This window comes from Zonotrichia leucophrys, chromosome 17 (assembly GCF_028769735.1).
Source record: "Zonotrichia leucophrys gambelii isolate GWCS_2022_RI chromosome 17, RI_Zleu_2.0, whole genome shotgun sequence".
Classification (NCBI taxonomy): domain Eukaryota; kingdom Metazoa; phylum Chordata; class Aves; order Passeriformes; family Passerellidae; genus Zonotrichia; species Zonotrichia leucophrys.
The window spans coordinates 2,029,909-2,054,851 of NC_088186.1; the positions used below are offsets into that span (position 1 = coordinate 2,029,909).

The window sequence follows — 24,943 nt, forward strand, 5'->3', positions numbered from 1 at the left end:
CATTTTGTTCGGCCGGCGATGGCGGTGGGTGCGGCTGAGGGGCGGAGCCTCGCCCAAGCCCCGCCCACTCTCCTCTTCCCGCCGCTGAGGCCCCGCCCTCCCCTCGCCATTTCCCGCCGCGTCCCCTCAGGGGGAGCCCTCAGGGGTTTGTGGTAAATAAAGCACGAATCACTGTATAATGTATAAACAATAAACGCAGATCGCTGTATAAACAACACAACCTTGAGGGGTTTTGGTTTATTTCAAACCCGAGCCGCTGTATAAACAATAAAACCTGCTCTGCTGATAGGTGTTTCATGCTTATCTGTACTCTATGTGTGTGTCACGTTAGCATTTCACTACAAAATTGCATATAAATGGACTTTTTTGGAAATACACAGTTTATTTACAGTTATAAACTCTGCGTATCCGGTCTAAATCACAGTTATTTTCACAGAGGTGTGTAAATAAATCTCTTTTTAACATTTGTATTGTGTTAATTCAGCATCTGTGTAAGTAAGTGTGAAATGCAGGGCTGAAAAACCAGTAGGTTGTGTCTCTGAAAAATGTAGAGAAGGAGTGGAATTAGATTTTAAAAACACTATTTCGGGTTACTGTTAGACTTTTAAAGCATTTCTCACTGTCCGTCACTATTCTATTTGTGCCTTTTCATTTACATACCACCCCAGTGCTATTTAATGATACATATATTGTCCACTCATTTCAGTAACATTAAGCATGCTACATTTTATAAGCTTTTATTCAATTATTGCTTCTCTTCTAGTTCCTTACATTTGGTGAGAAGCTGACCTTACTGTAATATCACTTTATATTGATCAGAAACAGTTTTGTAAACGCTTTTCCCGTAAAAGTTGACCACAATATTTGTTTAAACTTCAGCATTCTTGCACAACTTTATTTAACTTTACATAAACCCATTTTTCGAGGTGCTATCCCAGATGCCAGGCCTGCAAAAGTTTTGTCATCAATGGTGGTGGGGGGTTTTTTGCAAACTTTTTCAATTTTTTCTTTGTTTTTCTTTTTTTGCAAAATGCTGTTTAAAATGGTGCATGTTGATATATTGTGCTCTAATATTTCCATATTGCAGGTTTTATTTGTAATGGAATTGTCAGAAAGTTGGCATAATCTAGAATACAAATGGCTAAAAGAAAAGAAATTTGTAAGGGAAAAGTTATTTCAAAACAACAAAACAATAATGCTGGTCCAAACACATCCACACATTGTTTGATATGACTCAAATGCTTTCTTTTACTTCAGACACAAATTTAGACTCACTTTAATTTAAAAAAAAATTAATTAAATATTTTGCTAAGGACAAACCGAATCTCTCTTTTTGTTTGTTGGGGTTCTTTCTACCTCTGAAAATTATTTTATTATGCAGTTGTCAGAAGGAAAGTGAGGACTGACACAGGATTGCTGTGAACATATTAAAAATTGAAATCCTAAATTTAAAAATTGCTAAGTTTAGCAATTCTGGCTTCCTCAGGAAGTGGCAATGATGTTTTAGTAAAGAATGATCTGCCATTAATTATTAACTGTGGGTGAAATGTGTTGGCATTTCTGCTCAGCCACAGCAGAGGCTGTTAAACCCACCCTCATTAACATCTATGGTTTGCTCTTGTCCCAGACACAATGGCTATTTTAATATATTTTATTGTTTTGCTATTTTCTGGAACGACTTTTAGCCAAGAGAAAACGTAAGTAAAAGCAAATACGGAATTTACTGGAAATGTTACTTGATTGTTGTCCTCTCTTTGGGGTAAATAAATCCAGAATTTAAGTACAGCCAATACAAAGAGCGCTATCCAAATAGGATTTTAATTAGGGTCTTACAATAACCTGATTATCCTGTTTGCTTTAACACTCTGCATGTGACTGAATTCCGAAAGGGAAGCAAGAAATCTGAAAAATCAGAAAGAAATCTGTTATTGTTTTATATTCTGTGCACAGATATGTCCTTACAGCACCAAAGATCATCCGAGCTGGGGCCTCTGAGAAAATTGTAGTTCAAGCTTTTGGTTACCAGGAGGAATTTCCAGTCAGCGTTGCCCTGAAAAGCTTCCCAGATAAGCTGGTTGTGTATTCGTCCGCTCGGATCTCCTTAACCCCAGCCAACAAATTCCAGGATGCTGTAACTCTAACAGTAAGGAATTCAGACCTTTCTTGCACGCTTTTTATTATCACATTTAGACTTAAAAAAAGATGAAGTTTCAGTAAGTTTTCAGTTGTTTGAACTGGGGAGGAAGGGCTAATGCCCCGATTTTTTGGTCTGAAATTGAAATTACGCTGAATTAAATCAGTGTAACAACACTGATGTTAAACATAGAATCAAACTGTTTTGGAAACATTGCATAACTTTAAAAATAGAGAGAATCAAATCAAAGTACCAATCGCAGCAGCAGCTTTGTTGTGGCCAGGATTCATCAAGTGCATAAACGGAAATCTGATAATTTCTACTATTGTGACCTCATTACTGGGCTTTGAACTTTGCTGGTTTAGTTCTGAGCATAAATAAAATGCAAAATTTCCAAATATCTGTATCTTAATACTCCAAACCATCCTCTCCCATATAGAGGTAGAAGAAGCAAGAAGCAAGAATAAATCCATGTGAATATTGATATTTTTATTTAATGATACTCAACCACAGGGTGGTAATTGCTTTTCAGATACTCTTTGCATCAAAAAAATACTGTAGGAAAAATACATGAAAGATACTTTAATAATCTTCAAAAACCTTTCTTTCATCTCCCCCAGGTACAACCAGCAGATTTACCAAGAACAGATACTTCAGACAAGTATTTGTATTTGGAAGCTGTTTCTCCACATTTTACAAGATTTAAAAAAATTCCTGTTTCTTATGAGAATGGGTTTCTTTTTATTCATACAGACAAACCAGTTTATACTCCTGATCAGTCAGGTAAATACTGCTTATTTCTCCTGGATGGTATTTAATTTTAAAAGTTTGCTGACTCTGTCAAGGAATTAGAATTTAATTGTTCTTTAGGTTCTTGGTTGTGTTGCATTGCCATCAGCTGATATAGAATTTTTTTATCAGCAGAACAATACTTTGAATTATTTGATCACACTGGAAAAGTTAATAACTTCTCCCTGCCCTCCTCACCCTAAATTACTAATTTGTGGCACAGAGAGTGAAAGATATTCCTGGGAGTTTGTTAAAAGTATCAGTAAATTGTTTGGTTGTTTTGATTTTGAGATTTATTGCTGTAATTCTTACAGTGAAAGTCAGAGTTTACTCTCTGAATGAAGAACTGCAGCCAGCTCACAGGGAGACTGTCCTGACTTTTGTGGTGAGTTGTAATTGAATTTAATATTAATATTTTGTAGCTCTAATAACAAATAAAGGTAGGTAGATGGGAAATCAGTATTGCAGTCAATGCTTAATAAAACTCTTAGATGGTTTTGCAGGTAGCCAGACATCTTTTAAAAGATTTAAAATTGATTTTGCTAGGTTGGATAGAAGTTTTTAAATCCCAGATCTGAAGTTGTTCCAGAATAGAAAAAAAATTATCTTTAATATCCGGACAAAGGATTTTTGAGGGAACTGTAATAATGTATGGGGTTAAATTGTTTGTTTCATTTAAGATATAAAAATAATCAGTATCTACTGTATTTTTTAGCCTTTAACAATTGGCTTGTTATTACAGTAATTTTTTAGCTATTTTAAGCATAGCTTTTACTTAGTGGAACTAGAGTAAAGTATTTTATCAGAATTTTGTCTGATTTTTTCTACTAATATTTGTGCTTTTATGCTTTGAAGCACTTAAGAAAAATATGTTATGGCCGGGCTGCCTCTGAAATCCCCTCTGAAGGATGAAGATTCCCCTTTTAATAGAACAACCTGTAACTGCTCATTCTGTCCTCTTGTTTCAAGGATCCTGAAGAAGTAGAAGTGGATATTCTGGAAGAAAAAGATTTTACTGGAATAGTTTCTTTTCCTGACTTCAAGATCCCTCCTAATCCTAAGTAGATTTATTTAATTTTTTCTGTGAATTATTAACATTATAATGCCTTTTTATAGTGGCTGTCATAGAGTGGCTTTGCATGGAGAGCATGACTTGAAACTTGGAGATTTCTGACATTTCACATAGGGTGGAATCATGATTTTAACAGGGACCTTATGGCAGAGTGTTCTCCTTAAAGAACAGAGAGTGGCAGGTTTTTCATGCTCAATTAAAAAAGAATAATGACAATTAAAGCTTTCTAAAGATATAAACAGTGACAAAGACATGGGGATTTCATATTTCCTATGTGTTTCATACAAATCACCAGCATTTTCCCAGGAACAGCAGCATTTAAAATAAAATCTGTTCAGTTCTCCTTTTAGTCTTGAGAGGGTGCTGAAGCATTGCTGAGGTGGCAGAGGGATGATAGCAGGGGCTTGAGAAACTGGTTTATAACTGATTTCAGTGCTTTAAAGTGAGTGTCAAATAATTAGTGATGTGTCAAAGAGAATCTACTCAAAGCAGGCCTTGAACACCTCCAAAAATCTGGTGCAGAATTTTCCTCTCATAGAAGTTATTACCATTATTATCATTAATTTTAATCCTTAAAACTGTTTGATTGTTGATATTTCATAGATATGGAATTTGGAAGATTAAAGCCAAGTACAAGAAGGATTTTGTGACCTCAGCTGTGGCAAAATTTGAAGTTAAGGAATATGGTAAGGTGTGCCCATGCTGTGAATCTGCATTTTTAGTGTTTTCAGGAACTCAAACCCCTTGAAATGGTCGTGATTCTTCAGTGGCTGAGCACTTGTGGCTTCATGGGTAAAACACCCCCAAGTGATCTTTTTTCCACTCAATTTGCAGCAATGCCAAGCTTTTCCATCACCATCGAGCCAGAGAGTAACTTCATTAGTTCTGATAAATTTGAGAACTTCAGGATTGTTGTGAAAGCCAGGTGAGGAAATTGGCCTTGGAATCCTGAATATTTTGTATCTCCTCTTCTTTTACCTGAGGAATGTTTCTCCTGAGTCCAGAATTTTCCTCTGTGCTTTCCTCAAGAAGCTCTTTCATCAAAATCATTTCTGCTGTGTAAGAAATCTAAGAGACCCTTCTTAAAATTCTCTCAAAGTAATTATTTTTCAACAGAAGTGTTTAAAATACAGACATTTGTTTTCCATCTCTTGCCTAGGCAATTACTCTTCTTCAAAAACAAATGCTTTGTTGCAGCCATTAAAGTAATCTTAAAAGCATTTATATTGTTTTATTCTCAGCTATTTTTCCAATAAAAAGCTTCCCAGTGCTGATGTTTTTCTTCGTTATGGAATAATTGAAGAAAGTGAGAAAAGAATGATGCCTCAGGCAATGCATGTAACGAGGGTAAGAAGCAGCAAATCAAATTTGTGTAGAATTCACATGCATAACTCAGGACTGATCCAATCCCACTGAAGTTTTTCCATTAAATTTGGTGAGAATGGGTCTCAAATTGTAATTTGCATCCACAGCTCCCCAGTGTGGACTTTTCCTGTGTGAGGCTGTCATCAGGGGCAGAGAAAGGCACTTGGAAATGAAATTCAGAGGCAGCATCTGAGGCAATTTCAATCTGCTGTCATTATTCTCATGGCCAAACTGTGTGATTAAAATTTATATGAAACAACTTCAGTGCTATCTATTACAGAATAACTGAAATCAAATGGAGACAAGCAGATCAAAATGATAGTGATTTATTCTGAGGAGTCTGTTCTACACTAATTGTCCCCTTCCCTCATTTAGTGAAGATATCTCTGTGTTATCCCCACCTCTTGCTGAGCCTGCACACAAACTTTGCCATTGGTTGATTAATTTAAAATCATTTTGGGGAGTAAAGAATTCTTTATTTAAACATCTCTACCCTTTGATTTCCTCTGAAAATAGACAGTGAACAGAAACACACTGAATCTACATATGGTCTTTGTATTATTTCTAAATTATTGACTATAAAGTGATAATTTCGATTTCAATTCCAGATTGAAAATGGAGTTGCTCAGATCAATTTTAACAGTAAGAGAGCAGCAAGTTCTATTGGCTTTGACAGTCTGGAAGCACTGGATGGCTCATATTTATATATTGTGGCATCAGTGTTGGAGTCTAGGGGTAAGTTGCTCTTTAACTGAAATTTTTCTTAACACTTCTGCAAATGTGAACAGAACTAGAGAAGAAAATTGCAAGGCTGACTTTCATAATATCAGACTTCCTTTAATACTCAGTTCTTGTTCCAAAAGCTTGTAAGGAAGAGCAGCCCGTTCTCACTGTAGCAATGGTTGAGGATTAAACTTATTTTTGGTCATTTGTTCCATGGGTGCTGTGTTTTGTCAGGTGGCCTCAGTGGAGAGGTGGAGTTCACTGGAGTCAGGTTTGCTGTCTCTCCTTACAAGCTCAGTTTGATTGCCACTCCTCTCTTTGTGAAGCCTGGACTCCCCTTCTTCATCAAGGTCAGTTCCCAGGAGCAGGGGGTTGCACATTGAGCAAAACCCATCATGCACAAACTTTGTCCTTTTCTCTCTGTGTCACTCTGTGGCTGATAAAAACTCTTCCATTTCTGTTGGCTCGTACATTTTTTGACTCCCTGTTGTAGGAGCAGCTGAGCAGCTTGGAAGACTCTTCCTGAAAATTGTCATCATTTCTCTGTCCTGGTGAACAGGTGCAGGTGAAAGACCCCATGGATGACTTTGTTGGGAATGTCCCTGTAACTGTCACTGCCAAATCCTTAAATGATCAAATGGTTGAGACTCAGCTGATATCAGAGGGTTCAGAATCTGGGAGAAGAAAAACAAGCACCAGTGATGGAACTGCTTTGTTTGTTGTAAATATCCCACCAAACAGCAGAATGTTGGAGTTTCAAGTGAGTTAAATTGTTCCATTAAATTATTTCTTCAAGGGTGCAATTATTTCTTTGGGGATAAGGTCTTGAGCTGGCTTCTCTTTTATTAATCCCTCTGAACAACATATTGCAGCATGATTTGAGTATTGTCATTGCTTGTTTGCTTAGGTATCATTCTGTACTCAGACTATTCAGACATTTCATTATCTTTCCAGGTAAAAACTGCAGATCCACATCTTTCAGATGAAAACCAAGCAAGTAAAAGTTATGAAGCAAGAGCTTATTCATCCCTGAGTCAGAGTTATCTCTATATTGACTGGGCTTCAAACCACAAAACCCTGGAAGTGGGAGATGTAATAAATATTAATGTATATCCACAAAGTCACTACATTGATAAAATACATCACTACAGCTATTTGGTGAGTAACAGATGTTTCTGCATAAAATATTGAATTGTAATTCAATATGGATGGTCATGGATGAAAAACCTCAGCAGTCAAGAACTATCCTCAGCATAGAATATGTGCAGCTCAGGCAACTGCTTCCTTTCAGATACAATCTGTCAGCTTTATAGGAAAAAAAAATACTCTCATGTTTAAATTTTATATTTATATGGTCTATTTAAAAAAAAAATTCTTATCTGACATTGACTGGGATTGAGGACAAGTAGTGTTGGTCTCAAGAGCTATTTCAGAAGGTGAAATGTAGATGAAGGACAAGAAGTCCAGAGACAGCACTTCTTTTTAGTGGAAGATATAAATTCAAATAATTATTACATGTGAAAAATAGACCGAATATAAAATTTGACTTTTTTATTCTCCATCATTTTTTTAAACTATAGATCACATCAAAAGGGAAGACAGTGAGCTTTGGAACTCAGGAGAGAATGAAGGATTTGCAGTATGACCACCTAACTTTACAGATAACCCAAGAGATGGTTCCTTCAGCACGTCTCATTGTTTACTACATAGTCATGGGAGAAGGAGCTGCAGAGTTAGTGGCTGATTCAGTTTGGCTGAATGTGGAACAGAAATGTGGGAACAGCCTTGATGTGAGTAGCAAAATAGACACTGAAATTTGTGGGTGTGCATTCGTTTTATGGTCAGATTTTATGTGGACTTACACAAGTTCTTTGACACTAAAATGATTATAGTAAGTGTCTGCCATTAGCTGGATTGATTTCAGAACAATGTGCTTTCAAAATTACCAATCTTTGTTTTCAATTTATAGATTAAGCTGCAGTCAAGCCAAGAGACACTGAAACCAGCAGATGTTGTATCACTCACCCTAAAAACCCAGCCCAATACCTTTGTTGCTTTGTCATCTATTGACAAGGCAATATATGGAGTCACAGGAAGAAGGAAGAGGGCGATGGAAAAGGTGAGGTAGCAGCCAAAAAAGGAAATCCAGTTGCTCTTTGTTTCAGTTCACATGCAATAACTGATACGTGTCATGCACTCAGCCAGCCTGAAAATGGGCAGCAGAGCACTTCAAGGCTGAGTGAAAGTTGTTTGTTTAAATCTACAGTTCAAAATTATTAAAAGAACCAGTTTACAATCTTTTGAATTCCAGTAGACGTAAATTGTGATTTTAAAAGCAGATCTGAACTCTCTCATCAGAACTCCACAGACCTGGCCAAACCCAGGTTGCAGTGGAGAGCTCCTTGCTGAAGGAGCCATGGAGATTATGATCTCCTTTGTTTCACAAAGAGCCTTTCCAGGCTGTGTTCTGAGGGCATCCTGGAGCATGGCACGTGTGTTTCTCCTCAGATCATGCTGCAGCTGGAGAAGAGTGACCTTGGCTGTGGGGCTGGGGGAGGACAGAACAACATCGCTGTGTTCAGGATGGCCGGGCTCACCTTCCTCACCAATGCCAACGCTGATGACTCAGAGGAAGCAGGTACATCCCTGTGGTCCAGCCATGGAGCTGTGCATTTTCTGAAATGTTCCACTGTCATTCTCAGTTGTTATCTTTGAACTCACAGAGGTGCATATACTGATGATTTTTGAGGGGGGAAAACATCTTGTGGAACAGTTACTGTAATCAAAATTAAAACACCTCTATGTAATTAAAACAGCAAACATAAAAGAGTTTCATTCATTTGGAATGTGATCTTGTAGAGTTATTTTTAAGAGGACAATTCTACTACAAGAAAAGTTCATCTTGTGTGTACTTTTTTATTTTTCTGGACAGGTGAACCTTGCAATGAAGTGTTAAGAACCAAACGATCTGACTTCAAGAAAAAGATATTCGATGAAGGTGTTACAAATATTTCTATGTATATCATTATTTTAAAAAATCAGATCCATTTGGAAATAAAAACTTCATCTCAAGGAAGCTAATTGTTTTATTTTTATTTCAGTGGCCAAATACCGAGACCGAGAAGCCCAGATGTGCTGCTGGACTGGAGTAAAAACTTACCCAGTCTCTGATACCTGCAGGGACAGAGCTCAGAGGATTCAGAGGGGCCAGAACTGCATTTCTGCATTCACGAATTGCTGTGAATTTGCCAACAAGCTGCGGCTGGAAGAGCCAAACAAGCTCCTGATATTGGCCAGAATGCGTGAGTATGAGAGCTCTGGGTGTCCTGCTCCAGCAGGACAGGGCATGGAGAGGTGATGGAATCTCTAAACCCCTCCCTGGTACCTGGCAGGGTTGTTCCAGACAGAATTTGACCACTCTCCCCAAGTTTTAGTTAAATATCCCTGAGGAGGGCAGGAGAGCAGTTCTTTATTGTGTTCAGCTCTCTGTTCTGTTCACCCACATTTAGAACAAGCAGAGCAGCAATCAGAGACTATTGAGAGTAAACTTGAATGCCAAATTTGAATCCTTTGCCTAGGCCAGAGACAACCACTGGGTAACACCTCAGGAAAGATCTGTGGGAGGGTTAAATTCCTTCTCTTCCATTATCTCCCTATAATTGCTTGTTAACAAGGTGATCTGTCAGGATATTGGACAGGTATTCACACGTGTAAATATATGAAGTGGGATGAACACAGATTTTTGACTGAGGGTGTTTTGATACCTTTTTTCTTGTATCAGGGTTTTTTAACTTGATTTATTTATGTTCTTCAGATTTTGAGTCTCTCTTGGAAATGGATGAGGCACAAGTTCGTAGCTACTTCCCTGAAAGCTGGTTATGGGAAGTTCACCAAATTTCTTCAAGGTACTGCTTTTCTCAAATCAACTTTACAGAAAGGAAGTGGTGAAACTGAGGTGAATTGGGTAACTTAGTTGTACCTGAGATGTGTGCTGAAATGGAGTCTTATCCAAACAAATTATTCCTGCCATGTTCCTCTCCGTGTGCTGTGTGGCACCCAGATTGTTGAGCCGTTTTTCTTTTCACTTTGGACCTTGCTAAGTAGCAGCTTCTGTGAAATCAGTTCAACCAAGTTTATTCAAACCAAAATCCAGAATTCCTGTGTGCTGGCTCAGAGCTGCCCTGAGTCTCTCCTGTGGTGCTGCTGGTGATGAGCTGTGCTGTTACCAGATGGTGATTGGTAATGGATAAATGTAAAAACACTTTTACCACAGGTCCAAGACTCTGTCTGTCACCTTGCCTGATTCACTGACCACCTGGGAAGTACAAGGTGTTGGCATTTCAAATAAAGGTAGGTCCTGCAACCCAGCTAGTTTGGAGCTAAAGGATCAGGAAGCTTTGTAGACCCTCTCAATGAGTTTGACACTCATGTTCTAAAATGTTCATTTTCTGGTTGATAGGGAAAGAAAACAAAAATATGTATTTTAGGGAAAGTAAATCACTTCATGTCATGTCAGTGTCAGGGGCTGGGAAAACAAAGCCTGTCTTGTGTGTGACAGTGGCTCATAGAGAGTAAGAAGAAGAAAAAATATTGAGTAACTCTTGCCTGGAAAACTTTACATTGTCTTGCTACCTGGAGCTCAGGTATTTGAGATTTTCCAAGAGATTTGGTAATCCAAGCAGAGAATTTCTTTGGGAAGAAGAAACCCGAAGAACCTGGATGAGGTTCAGGTCAGATGGGGTGTGAGGAGTTGTGAGAGCAGCTTGGATGAGGAAGCAAAAACCTGGGAACTTTTAAAAAGCTTGGACTGTTCAAAGTACACACTGAAAAATCATAAATCATCACTAAAGCATGTCAAGACCTTTTCAAACTTGTCTATCACAAGGTTGGATGAGACACTCTGCTTTCATGTTTTTAATTCTCTCAGGTATTTGTGTTGCTGCACCTTTGGAAATCCAAGTTGTGAAGGATATTTTCCTGAGCATTTTTGTTCCTTATTCCGTGGTACGAGGGGAGCAAATCGAGTTAAAAGGATCTGTTTATAACCATAAAGCCTCTGCAATTAAGGTAATTTGTGTTAATGAGTCCTGCAGAAGGATTGAAATAATAAACTAAAAAAGCATTTTTCCTGGGAGTATTCAAGATAAACAGATCCTTGGGTGGGATTTCTTCAGTCCTTAAGGCAGAAACAGAGAAGTAGCATTACAGTAACAGAATGCTCAGTGCAGGATTTGATATTTCTCTGGTGTCGTACCTGCCATGGAAATGAAACATTAAAATCTCTGCACCTTTCAGTACTGTGTTAAAATAGCAGCTGGAAATGGAGTCTGTACCTTTGGAGATTCTGCAAGTGCAGGCTCGAGGATGCAGAGCTGTAAATTGAAGAATCTGGATGCTGGCTCTTCCTCAGCAGTCACATTCCGGATCCTCCCGCTGGAATTGGGTCTTCACACTGTCAACTTCACATTGCTGACGCCCAGGAACAGTGAAATTGTAGTTAAAACTTTACGTGTCGTGGTAAGGAAAAAAATCCCCCGTGTTTTTTAAGCATTTTCGAACTCCAATTAGAGTTCAATTGAGTCAATATAGAATTTTTGCTTTGTTTTAATATCACACAATGTTCTTGAATTCACTGAGGCGTGTGCATTGGAAAAAGGAATGGCTGAGTATTTGAGCACACTCATTTTTAAACCTTGATTATAAGAACTGGAAGATTACATGTATTAAAAAAATAGATTAGACTTTGTAAGCAAGGGAAAATACTTGATTCTTAGTTGCTTGGTTTGGATTTTCACTGAAACGTGATCTTTTCCTTTCCTAAGGCTTAACTTTAACAATTTGTTAAATTTCCTCAAGAATTGTGTGAGCTAGAGCACTAAAATTCATGTGTACAACAGTTAGGTCAAACTACAGAAAAAGAAGGCAAACATACTGTGGGTTTAACCTGTTGTTTCAGCTGATATATTTGATTAAACAAAAATGTTTCCATGTTCTACCTCTTTCCTCATAATGATCCCAGCCAGAAGGCGTTAAGAAAGAACTCCATACAGGTTTCACTTTGGATCCACAGGGTGTTTATGGTAAGAAAATTAATGAAGTGTCTTTGTGTTATTTTTTCCTGGTCTTGATTCTTGATAATCAACTTTTTCGTAATATGAAAAAGTTGGAGTTTCTCCTTCCTGAGATATTGTAAATATATCCTTTCCCAAGGATTTCCTGCCTTGGCTTAAGGGAATTTGGATTAATTTCTTAAAGGAATCTTTAGATATATCTTTTACTGTGATATGGTTGTAAGCTTTCCTCAGCTTTATTAATGGGAATAGAATATGTTCTCATTTAACCAAAGAAACCACAAAGTTTAGGTCCAGATTAGATTTTTTTTGGGTAACAAAAGAAAGATAAAGAGTTTTCACCTGTTCCTTTTCAAAGCTTGATGTTGTTTGCCTGTACATTTGGGAATATTTCTGGTTGTCAAGTTTTGGTGTTTTGGTTGCTGAATTCTCAGTTGTAACCTTCAATCTGTCAATTACAGCTGAATCATCTGTTGATTTAGATTGTGCAGTATTATATAGATATATAATACTATATATAATTGAAGATATATAGATATATAGATATAGATATATAGATATATATATAATTGAAGATATATATATATCTTCAATTTCAGGTTTAATCAAGAGGCGACAAGAATTTCGATACAAAGTCCCACCAAATCTGGTCCCTAAAACACAAATTGACAGAAGCGTCAGTGTAAAAGGTAAATAGAAAATTTGAGTGCACTGCATATGTATCTTTCCTTTAATATTTTGTACTAAATTAATCTGATTTATTCTTACCTTTTGAGACAAGGCTTTGCTTCCCTTTAGTGCAGAAATTCAAACACTTCCCAAAGACTGGTTGCTCACAGATTCTGCCCTTGGATTCGCTTTCACGAGCTGTCGTTTCACTCAGTCTTGGGGCTTTTCCTTGCACAGGACATCTTCTGGGTGAAGTGATTGGCACGGTGCTGAGCCCCAGGGGCCTGCAGGTGCTGAGCAGCCTGCCCAGGGGCAGTGCAGAGGCTGAGCTGATGGGCATTGCCCCCGTGTTCTACGTGTTCCGCTACCTGGAGGAGTCCGACAATTGGCACCTGCTGGGCCCGGAGACCCTGAGCGCCAGGACCCAGATGAGGAGGAAGATGAAAGAAGGTAGAAAACTCTGCTGCTTCTCTTGCTTCAGGCTTGTAGAGGTCCTTTGCTGAGAGAGAAGGGTGATGCATCTGAGGGAGCAAATATGATTCTCATAACTTTGCTTGTGCCTGATGTGTCCCTCAGGAATTGTGAGCATCTCGTCCTTCAGGAATGCTGACTGCTCCTACAGCATGTGGAAGAATGGGCAAGCTAGCACATGGTGAGCTGAAAGGGGTTTGGGCTGGAAAAAGCCTAATTTCATATTTTCAGTAAGCACCAGACAAGAACGTGGTGGAGATTTAAGCAGTGCTTACAACTCTGAATAATATCTTTTAATTCCTTGGTTTTACTTACCAGACTTTTTCTTTATGTCCATAATTCACACCACAACAACCAAGATGGCTTTGGGATGGGATGAGTTCTTACCCTGAAACATGGGACTTGATCCTGGTTTAAAATTATTTCAGTAGTTACTGCCTATTTGTTAAGTTAAATTTAAAATTAACCTTCATTATCCCTTTGAAGTAAATTTGTGTGTGCCCTCTGCAGTACCTGCCAATCTAAACAAGCAGCATCTCTTTCCTTCCCTTGGCAGGTTGACAGCTTTTGCTTTAAGGATCCTTGGACAAGTGAATCAATACATTAATCTTGATAAAATGTCTATTTGTGATTCCCTTCTGTGGCTGATTGACAACTGTCAGATGTCAGATGGGTCATTCCATGAATTTTCAAACTACCAACCTGTGAAACTGCAGGTATGAAACCCAAACCTTTTCTGTGCTTATGCAGTAGAAGCTGAAGGCACCAGGAGATAAAGTGTTTCATATTTTAGGTTTTATTTCATCAAAACACTCATTCAAGAAAACTTTTCTCTTTATTCTAAATTCATTTAAAGCCCAGCACAGTCTTGCAGACCTTTCTGTTTTCCCACAAAAAGTAGCTGCTTGCCACTTCTTAATATTCAGAAAAAGAATGTTTAGGTTCATTTCATAATCTAATAATCCTGGCTCATGAATAACTTTATATATTTTGGTTTCTTTTTTACAAATGAGCTATTACCTTCTAAAGAGTCAATGTATTTTCAGGTTTAACTAAGCTGATAGTTTTTACAGGAATTTCTATTTGTTTCCACAACTTAACACTGAGAAATTCTATTATTTAAATGAACTTTTACTTATATTCCATTATTTTTATGATTTGGTTTTTGTAGGGTACATTACCTCGAGAAGCTAAAGAAAAATCTTTGTATCTCACAGCATTTTCTATTATTGGAATTGACAAGTCAATGAAAATATGTCCTACTCAGGTAAACATTATTTTTATTTCTGCCAGCTGGTGTGCTCTGGGCTTCTAATTTCTTCCCTTTTCTTTAACTTTTTTTTTTAAGTCAGGAGTTTTTTTCAGTTTCACAGATGTCTTTGCTTTGTTAGTCTTTGTCTTTCAAAGCCAGCAAAAGAACAAGAAGAAACTTCAGGATTATTTATAAGCTGTTGTAGAAGACATTCTCTATCTGTGCAGTCCTGAGAGAGTAGCTGTGCTTCTGTAGGCTCACTGAGATGGCTGTGAGCTGTAAGCTGTCCATGTTTTCAGAAAATCCACGATGCCAGGAGCAGAGCAGGGGATTACCTGGCGCAGAACGTGCAGCAGGCCCAGAGCCCCTTCACCATGGCCATCACCGCCTACGCGCTGGCCCTGCTGGACCCCAACCACGGCGCCGCGAGGGAGGCGTTCTCTGGCCTGAGGAGAGAGGCCTTTGTCATAGGTACTGAATCCATCCTTTGGCATAGGTACTGAATCCATCCTGCCCTAGAGAGGCCTTTGGCATAGGTACTGAATCCATCCTTTGGCATAGGTACTGAATCCATCCTTTGGCATAGGTACTGAATCCATCCTGCCCTAGAGAGGCCTTTGGCACAGGTACTGAATCCATCCTGCCCTGAGAGAGAGGCCTTTGTCATAGGTACTGAATCCATCCTGCCCTGAGAGAGAGGCCTTTGTCATAGGTACTGAATCCATCCTTTGGCATAGGTACTGATTCCATCCTTTGTCATAGGTACTGAATCCATCCTTTGGCACAGGTGCTGAATCCATTCTGCCCTGCAGAGGCCTCTCTCTCAGGTACTGAATCCATTCTGCCATGAGAGGCCTTTGGCACAGGTGCTGAATCCATTCTGCCCTGCAGAGGCCTCTCTCTCAGGTACTGAATCCATTCTGCCATGAGAGGCCTTTGGCACAGGTACTGAATCCATTCTGCCCTGAGGAGAGAGGCCTTTGTCATAGGTACTGAATCCATTCTGCCCTAGGGAGAGAGGCCTTTGTCATAGGTACTGAATCCATCCTTTGTCATAGGTACTGAATCCATTCTGCCCTGAGAGAGAGGCCTTTGTCATAGGTACTGAATCCATTCTGCCCTGAGGAGAGGGGCCTTTGTCATAGGTACTGAATCCATTCTGCCCTGAGGAGAGAGGCCTTTGTCATAGGTACTGAATCCATCCTGCCCTGAGGAGAGAGGCCTTTGTCATAGGTACTGAATCCATCCTACCCTAGAGAGGCCTTTGTCATAGGTACTGAATCCATTCTGCCCTGAGAGGCCTTTGTCATAGGTACTGAATCCATCCTTTGTCGTAGGTACTGAATCCATTCTGCCTGAGAGAGAGGCCTTTGTCATAGGTACTGAATCCATCCTACCCTAGAGAGGCCTTTGTCATAGGTACTGAATCCATTCTGCCCTGAGGAGAGGGGCCTTTGTCATAGGTACTGAATCCATCCTTTGTCATAGGTACTGAATCCATCCTTTGTCATAGGTACTGAATCCATCCTGCCCTGAGAGAGAGGCCTTTGTCATAGGTACTGAATCCATCCTTTGGCATAGGTACTGAATCCATCCTTTGTCATAGGTACTGAATCCATTCTGCCCTAGAGGCCTTTGGCACAGGTACTGAATCCATTCTGCCCTGAGGAGAGAGGCCTTTGTCATAGGTACTGAATCCATCCTTTGGCATAGGTACTGAATCCATCCTGCCCTAGAGAGGCCTTTGGCACAGGTACTGAATCCATTCTGCCCTGAGGAGAGAGGCCTTTGTCAAGGTACTGAATCCATTCTGCCCTGAGAGAGAGGCCTTTGTCATAGGTACTGAATCCATCCTGCCCTAGAGGCCTTTGTCATAGGTACTGAATCCATCCTGCCCTGAGGAGAGAGGCCTTTGTCATAGGTACTGAATCCATCCTTTGTCATAGGTACTGAATCCATCCTTTGGCATAGGTACTGAATCCATCCTGCCCTGAGAGAGAGGCCTTTGTCATAGGTACTGAATCCATCCTTTGTCATAGGTACTGAATCCATCCTTTGGCATAGGTACTGAATCCATTCTGCCCTAGAGAGAGGCCTTTGTTACAGGTACTGAATCCATTCTGCCCTGAGGAGAGAGGCCTTTGTCATAGGTACTGAATCCATCCTTTGGCACAGGTGCTGAATCCATTCTGCCCTAGAGAGGCCTTTGGCATAGGTACTGAATCCATCCTGCCCTGAGAGAGAGGCCTTTGTCATAGGTACTGAATCCATCCTGCCCTGAGAGAGAGGCCTTTGTCATAGGTACTGAATCCATCCTGCCCTAGAGAGGCCTTTGTCATAGGTACTGAATCCATCCTTTGGCACAGGTGCTGAATCCATTCTGCCCTAGAGAGAGGCCTTTGGCATAGGTACTGAATCCAACCTACCCTAGAGAGGCCTTTGGCATAGGTGCTGAATCCGTCCTTTGTCATAGGTACTGAATCCATCCTTTGGCATAGGTACTGAATCCATCCTTTGGCATAGGTACTGATTCCATCCTTTGGCATAGGTACTGAATCCATTCTGCCCTAGAGAGAGGCCTTTGTCATAGGTACTGAATCCATCCTTTGGCATAGGTGCTGATTCCATCCTTTGGCATAGGTACTGAATCCATTCTGCCCTAGAGAGGCCTTTGTCATAGGTACTGAATCCATCCTTTGTCATAGGTACTGAATCCATCCTGCCCTAGAGAGGCCTTTGTCATAGGTACTGAATCCATTTTGCCCTGAGGAGAGAGGCCTTTGTCCTAGGTACTGAGTCCATTCTGCCCTGAGGAGAGGGGCCTTTGTCATAGGTACTGAATCCATCCTGCCCTGAGGAGAGAGGCCTTTGTCATAGGTACTGAATCCATCCTGCCCTGAGGAGAGGGGCCTTTGTCATAGGTACTGAATCCATCCTACCCTAGAGAGGCCTTTGTCATAGGTACTGAATCCATCCTGCCCTGAGAGAGAGGCCTTTGTCATAGGTACTGAATCCATTCTGCCCTGAGGAGAGAGGCCTTTGTCATAGGTACTGAATCCATTCTGCCCTGAGGAGAGGGGCCTTTGTCATAGGTACTGAATCCATTCTGCCCTGAGGAGAGAGGCCTTTGTCATAGGTACTGAATCCATTCTGCCCTGAGGAGAGAGGCCTCTGTCATAGGTACTGAATCCATCCTACCCTAGAGAGGCCTTTGTCATAGGTACTGGGTCCATCCTTTGTCGTAGGTACTGAATCCATTCTGCCCTGAGAGAGAGGCCTTTGTCATAGGTACTGAATCCATCCTACCCTGAGAGAGAGGTCTTTGTCATAGGTACTGAATCCATTTTGCCCTGAGGAGAGAGGCCTTTGTCCTAGGTACTGAGTCCATCCTTTGGCATAGGTGCTGAATCCATCCTGTCCTGAGGAGAGAGGCCTTTGGCAAGGTACTGAATCCATTCTGCCCTGCAGAGGCCTCTGTCACAGGGACTGAATCCATCCTGCCCTGAGGAGAGAGGCCTTTGGCAAGGTAGTAAATCCATTCTGCCCTGAGGAGAGAGGCCTTTGGCACAGGTACTGAATCCATTCTGCCCTGCAGAGGCCTCTGTCACAGCTACTGCCCCATCCCCACTGCCCTGCAGAGAAACTGTCACAGGTCCTGCTCCATCCCCACTGCTCCTGGCCAGCCCTGTCCCCATCTGTACTCAGCACTTGGCAAACATCAGTTTTAGTGTAGGAGAGTTGGGTTTCCATGCCTGGTAGCTGCAGGGTGAGCTCCTGCCCATCTCCTGGCCCTGGCTGGGCAGTGCCTCAGCTGGTGTAGCAGAGCTGCTGCTGGGCCTGCACCTGAACCCTCTTTCTCCTCCTGCAGGTGATCCTCCCATCTACAGGTTTTGGAAAGATGCTTTCAAAGCACAAGAGCAGCCAACCCCCAGCTCTGTCACTGCACAAATGGTTGAAACCACAGCCTATGCCTTGCTCACTACTTTGCTGAGAGGGGATGGACACTATGCCAAGCCCATCATCAAATGGCTCTCTGAAGAACAGAGATATGGGGGAGGATTTTATTCAACTCAGGTGTGCTTTTACATATTTTGTCCTCATTCCTCAAGTATCAAAGTCTGAAACATTTTTTTCCATCCCTGGACATTCCAGGCCAGGTTGGATGGTGCTTGGAGCAACCTGGTCTGGTGGGAGGTGTCCCTGGAATGAGAGGGGTTTAAGGTCCCTTCCAACCCAAACCATTCCATGATTCTGTGATAGCAACATTTGAAGAGGAGAATTCAATTAAATGATAACACTGCCAACATCAGACTCCTGTGTATGGGATCAGTATCAAGTGGCTCCATTGCCATGATATTCTTGGTCTCTGGGAAATCTGACTTCTCTTCATTAAAATAAACTAAAATTTTATAAATAGAATCTCTGGAGTTAATTCTTGATGATTGGTTTCTGACAGGACACTATCAATGCCCTTGAGGCCCTGACTGAATATGCCCTTCTTGTCAAACGGCTGCATTTGGACATGGATGTTAAAGTGTCCTACAAAAATGGTGGAGCCCTGAACTTATTTAAACTGACAGAAGACAATTTCGTGGGAAGAGCTGTGACAGTGAGTGAATAATATTACTTTAAAAATGGAAACCAGAATGCTTAGCATCTTGTTAAATGTAATATATTTGAATATTCATTTAAATTTAGTATTTCTGCAGAAGCTGTTACATATTTGAAATGTAAACAAGACAAGCAGATCAGCTGACCTGAATTGTTGCTAATTGTTGCTAATTTTTATTATTAATGTGCAATTTCTTGTTCCTCACCAATTCTTTAGGCACCTTTGCAAGATGATCTGTATGTAAGCACTGGCAGCAGCACTGGCATAGCTACAGTAAATGTAAGTATGCAGCCAGGTTTTTTAAATGGAATTTCTCTTTTCTTAATATGCTGTGGTTTTGCTCAGGAACTCCCCATTTATTTCTATGGTGATTATTTGTTGGCTCTGCTTTGCTGGTATTTTTATATTACCAATAAACCAGACTTGTTTCTATTCTTCCCAGTGTGAGTTTTTACAGTTTTATGCCAGTTTTGAGGATTGTTTCCTGCTGCTTCTGTTTTGTCTGATTTATTTGTGTGTGTGCAGGTGAGGACAGTGTACAACACCATTGGTACTTCTGAAGAGTCCTGTAACTTTGAACTCAAGATTGTTCCCAAGAGAGATGATGGTAAAGGGTTAATATAATTTTAAATGTTGCTATTCAGGTCAGTGTAAGGGAGGGAGGGGAAAAAATTTTGGATTTTTATGAGTGTTTTTTTATTAAGAAAGAAATAAATTCTGCCACTTTCTTAATGCAAAACTGGGAAAGAAATAGCTAAAAGCTTTTTGAGCCCTGTTTGAAATGACTGCCTTTTTGTGAATAGAATGAATATTTACTTTATTTCTGTTATATTCATTTTTAGTCATTTATGGAAGAGATTTTACAGGTGGGGGAATGAGAAGAAAGAAATAGGATGGGGAGTGGGAGAGATTAACAGTGAGTTCTACAAAGTTTTGAGAGTTCTAGTCCAATTACAATGGGGGACAGAATCAAATTCTGAGTTTAAACAATATAAACACACAATAAACGACATTAAACCTTAAAGCTATCATTTCACCTGAATTACCAAGGAGGTAAATGTCATTTGTTTGTGGCTAGATAATGAATTCCTATAAAAACAGCCACTAAAACAATGTAAAGAATTACCTTCCAACTGTGAAAATGCTTTGTGAGAGTTTGGGGCTGCAGCTTCTGGAGAGTTTTGAAATTCTTTGGCTCCACTTGCCACGAACAGGTCGCATAAGAAGAGAGGGAGAACCCCTGGGGCGCCTGGAGGCTTGTGCAAAGTAAGTGAGTGAGGTTTAATTAATAATTCCATCAGCTCTCCTCACCTTTTCTTTCTGTTTCCTCACTGTTCTGTACATGTGTGAACTGAATTAGAGCCAGGGTCATGATCTCTGTGGGGAGGAGTGTTCAGGTTATATTGGGGCTCTCCTGGAACACGAGCATTCAAAGCTTCTTCATGCTTGGTATTGGCAGAAATCTGAATGGATTCATCTGGACTGTTTTGCTTCATTATGAGTTTACTGGGGCCTAAATGTTGGCAGGGTTTTCCTCAGGTTTTGCTGGGATGATATTCAAATAGGTGTGTTTAATTTCAGTTATAATTAACTGTTTCATTTCAGTTATAATTAACTAACAGTGGCTCTAATCTAATTCAGGTACAGGCCCAGTGCCAGGGAGCCCCGCTCGGGCTCTGCTCATGCTGTGATGGACATAGGGCTGGTCAGTGGAGTGGAGGCCAATCCAGAGGATTTATCTACTGCAAGTATTCAAGAATGGTTCTTCCCTTACTGGCTTTATATGCCAGAGCTGCAATATTTACTGTTCTTCATCTTTTTCTGTGCCCTGCAGCTTGCGAGTGGAGTTGATCAGCTGATAGCAGATTATGAGATAAAAGATGGGCATGTTCTCGTGCAGATAGACTCTGTATGTTACCCCTCCCCTGACTGTAAGCATTGCTTTTACTCTTTGGAATAATTTTGCCACCTTTAGAGCTCCTTAGTTCATGTGTCTCTCCAACAGGTGCCAGCTCACAAGTTCCTGTGTGTTGGCTTCAGGATCAGTCAGCTTTTCCAGGTTGGAATGCTGAACCCTGCCACCTTCACTGTGTATGAATATCATGCACCAGGTATGTGCTCCAGCTCTTCACATCCTTGTTTGCCTTTTAGCTCTGTATTCCTCCCAAAGAATTACATTTTCCTAGCTTTAACAGATTTTTTTACTCCATTTTATTTGAAGCTCGGGTGACTTTTGCCTCGCCAGGTTTCAGTGTTGACATCTCAGACATTGATTTTCTACATGTATTTTTTATTTCTTTCTGGATCTTCTAGACAAAAGATGCACCATACTTTATAACCCCTATGGAGATGAAAAACTGGTGAGATTGTGTGAAGGAGATGAATGCAAATGCATGGAAGGTAAGCTTTATTTGAAGATGTTTTTTCATTTTACTTTGTGGGAAAATGCAGGGTAGTGCTTTGAACAAAGCCACACTGAACAGAAGGAAAAAGTCCCCACAAGAACACAGCTGTTTCTCCTCCAAATTTTACATTAAAAAGGAATTTAAAGCTGTGTGCAGTGTGATCATGGAAGTCTGACAGGATTAACTCTGGTGTTCGAGTTGTATTTTAAATATTCACTGTTCCAGCATGCAATCCCATACTAATGGTGTTGCTCAGCTAATTTTCCCATGCAGGACGATGGAAGTGCACATTTTCTTTGGGGACATGCTGGCATTCTCTTACCTCTGCCTTTCCCTTTCTCCTCACAGCTGAGTGTGGTGAAGTGCAGGAGAGGCTCGGGGGGTCGGTGACTGCTGAGAGCAGGAGAGAGGCTGCCTGCCAGGGGGACACTGCCTATGGTAAGGGGGCTCCCACTGCCTCTTCCCTGCTCTCAGATCTGCTGTGCTCTGGCTGCTGCTGCTGCTGCACAGCATCTTGTTCAAATTACAGCTGTAGTGCTCAGAAATTCAGTGTGGCTGCCAGTGACATAGAGTGATGGAGAGAAAGGTGAGCTCTGCCCACAGCTTCTCTCAGACCTGGTGTGGATGATTTTCAGGATTTGGTGGTTTTTACAAAGGTTGAGGGCCACTGGTTGTTTCTGGATGTGGATATGAGGATGATGAGGATGGATAAGGAGAATGATCCTAAGTAGGCTTTGATTAGGCTGGAATGGAGGGTGGTGGCAGTTTTGGTTGCTATTAGTTGTAGGTTGGCTCATCCTTCTGGGCCCACTGCCTCTTCCCTGCTCTCACATGGCTCTGTGCTCTGGCTGCTGCTGCTGCACAGCATCTTGTTCAAATTACAGCTGTAGTGCTCAGAAATTCAGTGTGGCTGCCAGTGGCATAGAGTGATGGAGAGAAAGGTGAGCTCTGCTGTTGGAGATTTTTTCAGAGATGGCTTAGAAGGCAGCTGTGAGGAGCAGATTCTCACAGCCTGCTTCTGTAAACAGCAGAGGTTCTCAGGTTATTTTTAATTACAAGTAAAAGTGGCAAACATGAAGGCTTTGAGAGCCTTGCACATCAGAGTTCTCAAGCAGCTTTCTCATAACAAGTAGATATTCTATCTTTAGCTGTTTTGGGAAAGCAAGAATAATTTTGAGAACCCAAATCTTGGTATTGGAAACATAAGGAGGAGTTGGTGTATAATCTCTGACCTATTGTGAGCTCAGATTTTGCAATATGCATGAAGTGAATTAACACTGTTATAAAAAGTGACTGATTGATCAATAAAGTAGAGTCGATAGCTGACCAATGCAAGGTGGGTCGTCTCCCCTCCAACTTCAATACTCTGCCCACAGCTTCTCTCAGACCTGGTGTGGATGATTTTCAGGATTTGGTGGTTTTTACAAAGGTTGAGGGCCACTGGTTGTTTCTGGATGTGGATATGAGGATGATGAGGATGGATAAGGAGAATGATCCTAAGTAGGCTTTGATTAGGCTGGAATGGAGGGTGGTGGCAGTTTTGGTTGCTATTAGTTGTAGGTTGGCTCATCCTTCTGGGCCCACTGCCTCTTTCCCTGCTCTCAGATCTGCTGTGCTCTGGCTGCTGCTGCTGCACAGCATCTTGTTCAAATTACAGCTGTAGTGCTCAGAAATTCAGTGTGGCTGCCAGTGGCATGGAGTGATGTAGGGAAAGGTGAGCTCTGCCCACAGCTTCTCTCAGACCTGGTGTGGGTGGCACTTCCCAGTGATTTCTGTCCCTGGAACCATTGCATTCCCAGAAATCAGGGTTGTAAAAAACCAAAATTCTCCCCCCTGAGCATCTCTAAGACACTGAGGATGCATGGCAGGAACAAGGAATAACCAGGTTCTGCTCTGTGTCTTTCTGCAGTTTATAAAGTGAATATCTTATCTCGCAGTGAGGAGGGGTTTTTTGTGAAGTATTCTGCAAATCTTCTGGATCTCTATAAAAGGGGTGAGTTCCATGTTCTGCTCCTGGGAGAAAGGAGTTGGGATGCTCTTGGGCACTCATTGTCTTACCTGTAGGGCCTGTGGAACTGAAGCTGATGTTCACCCCTTTGTCCTCTGAGTTTAAGCATCCCATGTTTCCTTAACATTACTGCAATATTAAATTTTTTAATGTGCACAAGGCTTATTTACCATTCAGATTTAATTGAAAAATCTTTTACAAGAGACATGTTTTATATAATTAAGTTTTCCTGTTACAGAACAGTGGCAAAGAGATCCCCTGGCTGTGCAGTACTGTAGAACATTTTAATGTTTTCTATCTAATAGATGAATTACTGGAAATTCTTTCTGTGTAACTGTCTAATTCTTGATTTTTTTTGTTGTTTTTTTTTTTTTTTCAGGGCAGGCTTTTGCTCAAAAAAACAATGAAATAACCTTTGTTAAAAAGAAGACTTGCACAGAAGTTGAATTGAACCCAGGAGAGCAGTATTTGATCATGGGAAAAGAAGCCCTAAAGATAACCATTGGTTACAGTTTCAAGTAAGTCATTTACCACCATGATAGGCTGAGATTTAATCTTAAAGTGTTTGTATGTAATAATTCTGGTGAGGAACAGAATTGATTTAATTTTGAAAGTATTCAAGCAGCAGTCACACAATGTGGTGTCAGATGTGCACACTTAAAGCAGGATTATGAACACAGAGCCAGCACTTCCATATTGTATTTTTTTTTCTGTTTGACATTTTCCTTCCCGAATCTCAGCAGCAAATGATAATTTTCTGTTGTCTTCATAGATTCCAGTACCCCTTGGACTCCAGCACTTGGATTGAGTGGTGGCCTTCAAATACAGCCTGTCCATCCTGTCAGGAGTTTCTGAACACATTGGAGGATTTTGCTGAAGATCTCCTCATCAGTGGCTGTTAACTCACTTGGAGAAGTTTTTAAATTAAAAATCCAGATCAAATCCCATTGAAAAGAAGAAAAATCCTCACCTATTTATTAATTCTTTTTGACTGAACACTCAATAATAGTTTTCATGAGAAATTATCTTGGCATATATTTTATAGCAATGTTATTACAGCTATATTATATACAGCTATATATATACAGCTATATGAGTAATGCTCAAATATGATTTTTAAGCTTGGACGAGAGAATAACACAGAATGGTGCAAAGACATTTGAAGTCAAAAGAGTTGGACTGACTGCAAGAACAAACATGAAAAGCACTGTCTTGTCACTAAACCCAAGTCTTATCTGAACATAAATACATGCAGCCACTTTGTGAGCTCTCTGTGAAAGAAACTTCATTCCTTAGCTTTTCCTTTTGTACTCTTTTTTTGAATTCCTGCATTTCCATTCCTGACAGTAACTGATGCTGCTTTTATGCTCTG

General features: G+C 40.5%; 1 protein-coding gene across 2 annotated transcripts; it reads left to right on the forward strand.

The window, feature by feature from the left end:
- The first annotated feature begins 1,632 nt into the window (after positions 1-1,632).
- On the forward strand, positions 1,633-24,473 carry C5 (complement C5). Of its 2 annotated transcripts, none has more exons than XM_064727715.1 (41): positions 1,633-1,697; positions 1,951-2,143; positions 2,755-2,917; positions 3,238-3,308; positions 3,893-3,984; positions 4,599-4,681; positions 4,830-4,920; positions 5,237-5,342; positions 5,969-6,095; positions 6,318-6,433; positions 6,643-6,843; positions 7,038-7,241; positions 7,664-7,873; positions 8,053-8,202; positions 8,592-8,721; positions 9,016-9,081; positions 9,185-9,385; positions 9,898-9,988; positions 10,357-10,433; positions 11,011-11,150; positions 11,379-11,600; positions 12,103-12,163; positions 12,754-12,843; positions 13,061-13,273; positions 13,400-13,475; positions 13,851-14,010; positions 14,466-14,561; positions 14,846-15,017; positions 18,415-18,620; positions 19,003-19,155; positions 19,375-19,437; positions 19,684-19,772; positions 20,383-20,424; positions 20,800-20,902; positions 20,993-21,067; positions 21,164-21,269; positions 21,472-21,558; positions 21,912-22,001; positions 23,473-23,556; positions 23,951-24,089; positions 24,344-24,473. In XM_064727715.1, the coding sequence occupies exons 1-41, from the start codon at positions 1,633-1,635 to the stop codon at positions 24,471-24,473; spliced, it is 5,034 nt and encodes a 1,677-aa protein (XP_064583785.1). The 2 variants fall into 2 exon arrangements, with proteins under 2 accessions (XP_064583785.1, XP_064583784.1); XM_064727714.1 differs by having other exon boundaries at positions 19,684-19,765; positions 20,373-20,424.
- The last annotated feature ends 470 nt before the right edge of the window (positions 24,474-24,943 follow it).

Excerpts from the sequence above, each read along its gene's own strand:
- C5 (XM_064727714.1), top strand. The coding sequence starts at position 1,633 with ATGGCTATTTTAATATATTTTATTGTTTTGCTATTTTCTGGAACGACT. Across the intron at positions 6,434-6,642 it reads GACTCCCCTTCTTCATCAAG|GTGCAGGTGAAAGACCCCAT; the intron begins GTCAGTTCCCAG and ends CCTGGTGAACAG. Across the intron at positions 13,274-13,399 it reads GAGGAGGAAGATGAAAGAAG|GAATTGTGAGCATCTCGTCC; the intron begins GTAGAAAACTCT and ends TGTGTCCCTCAG.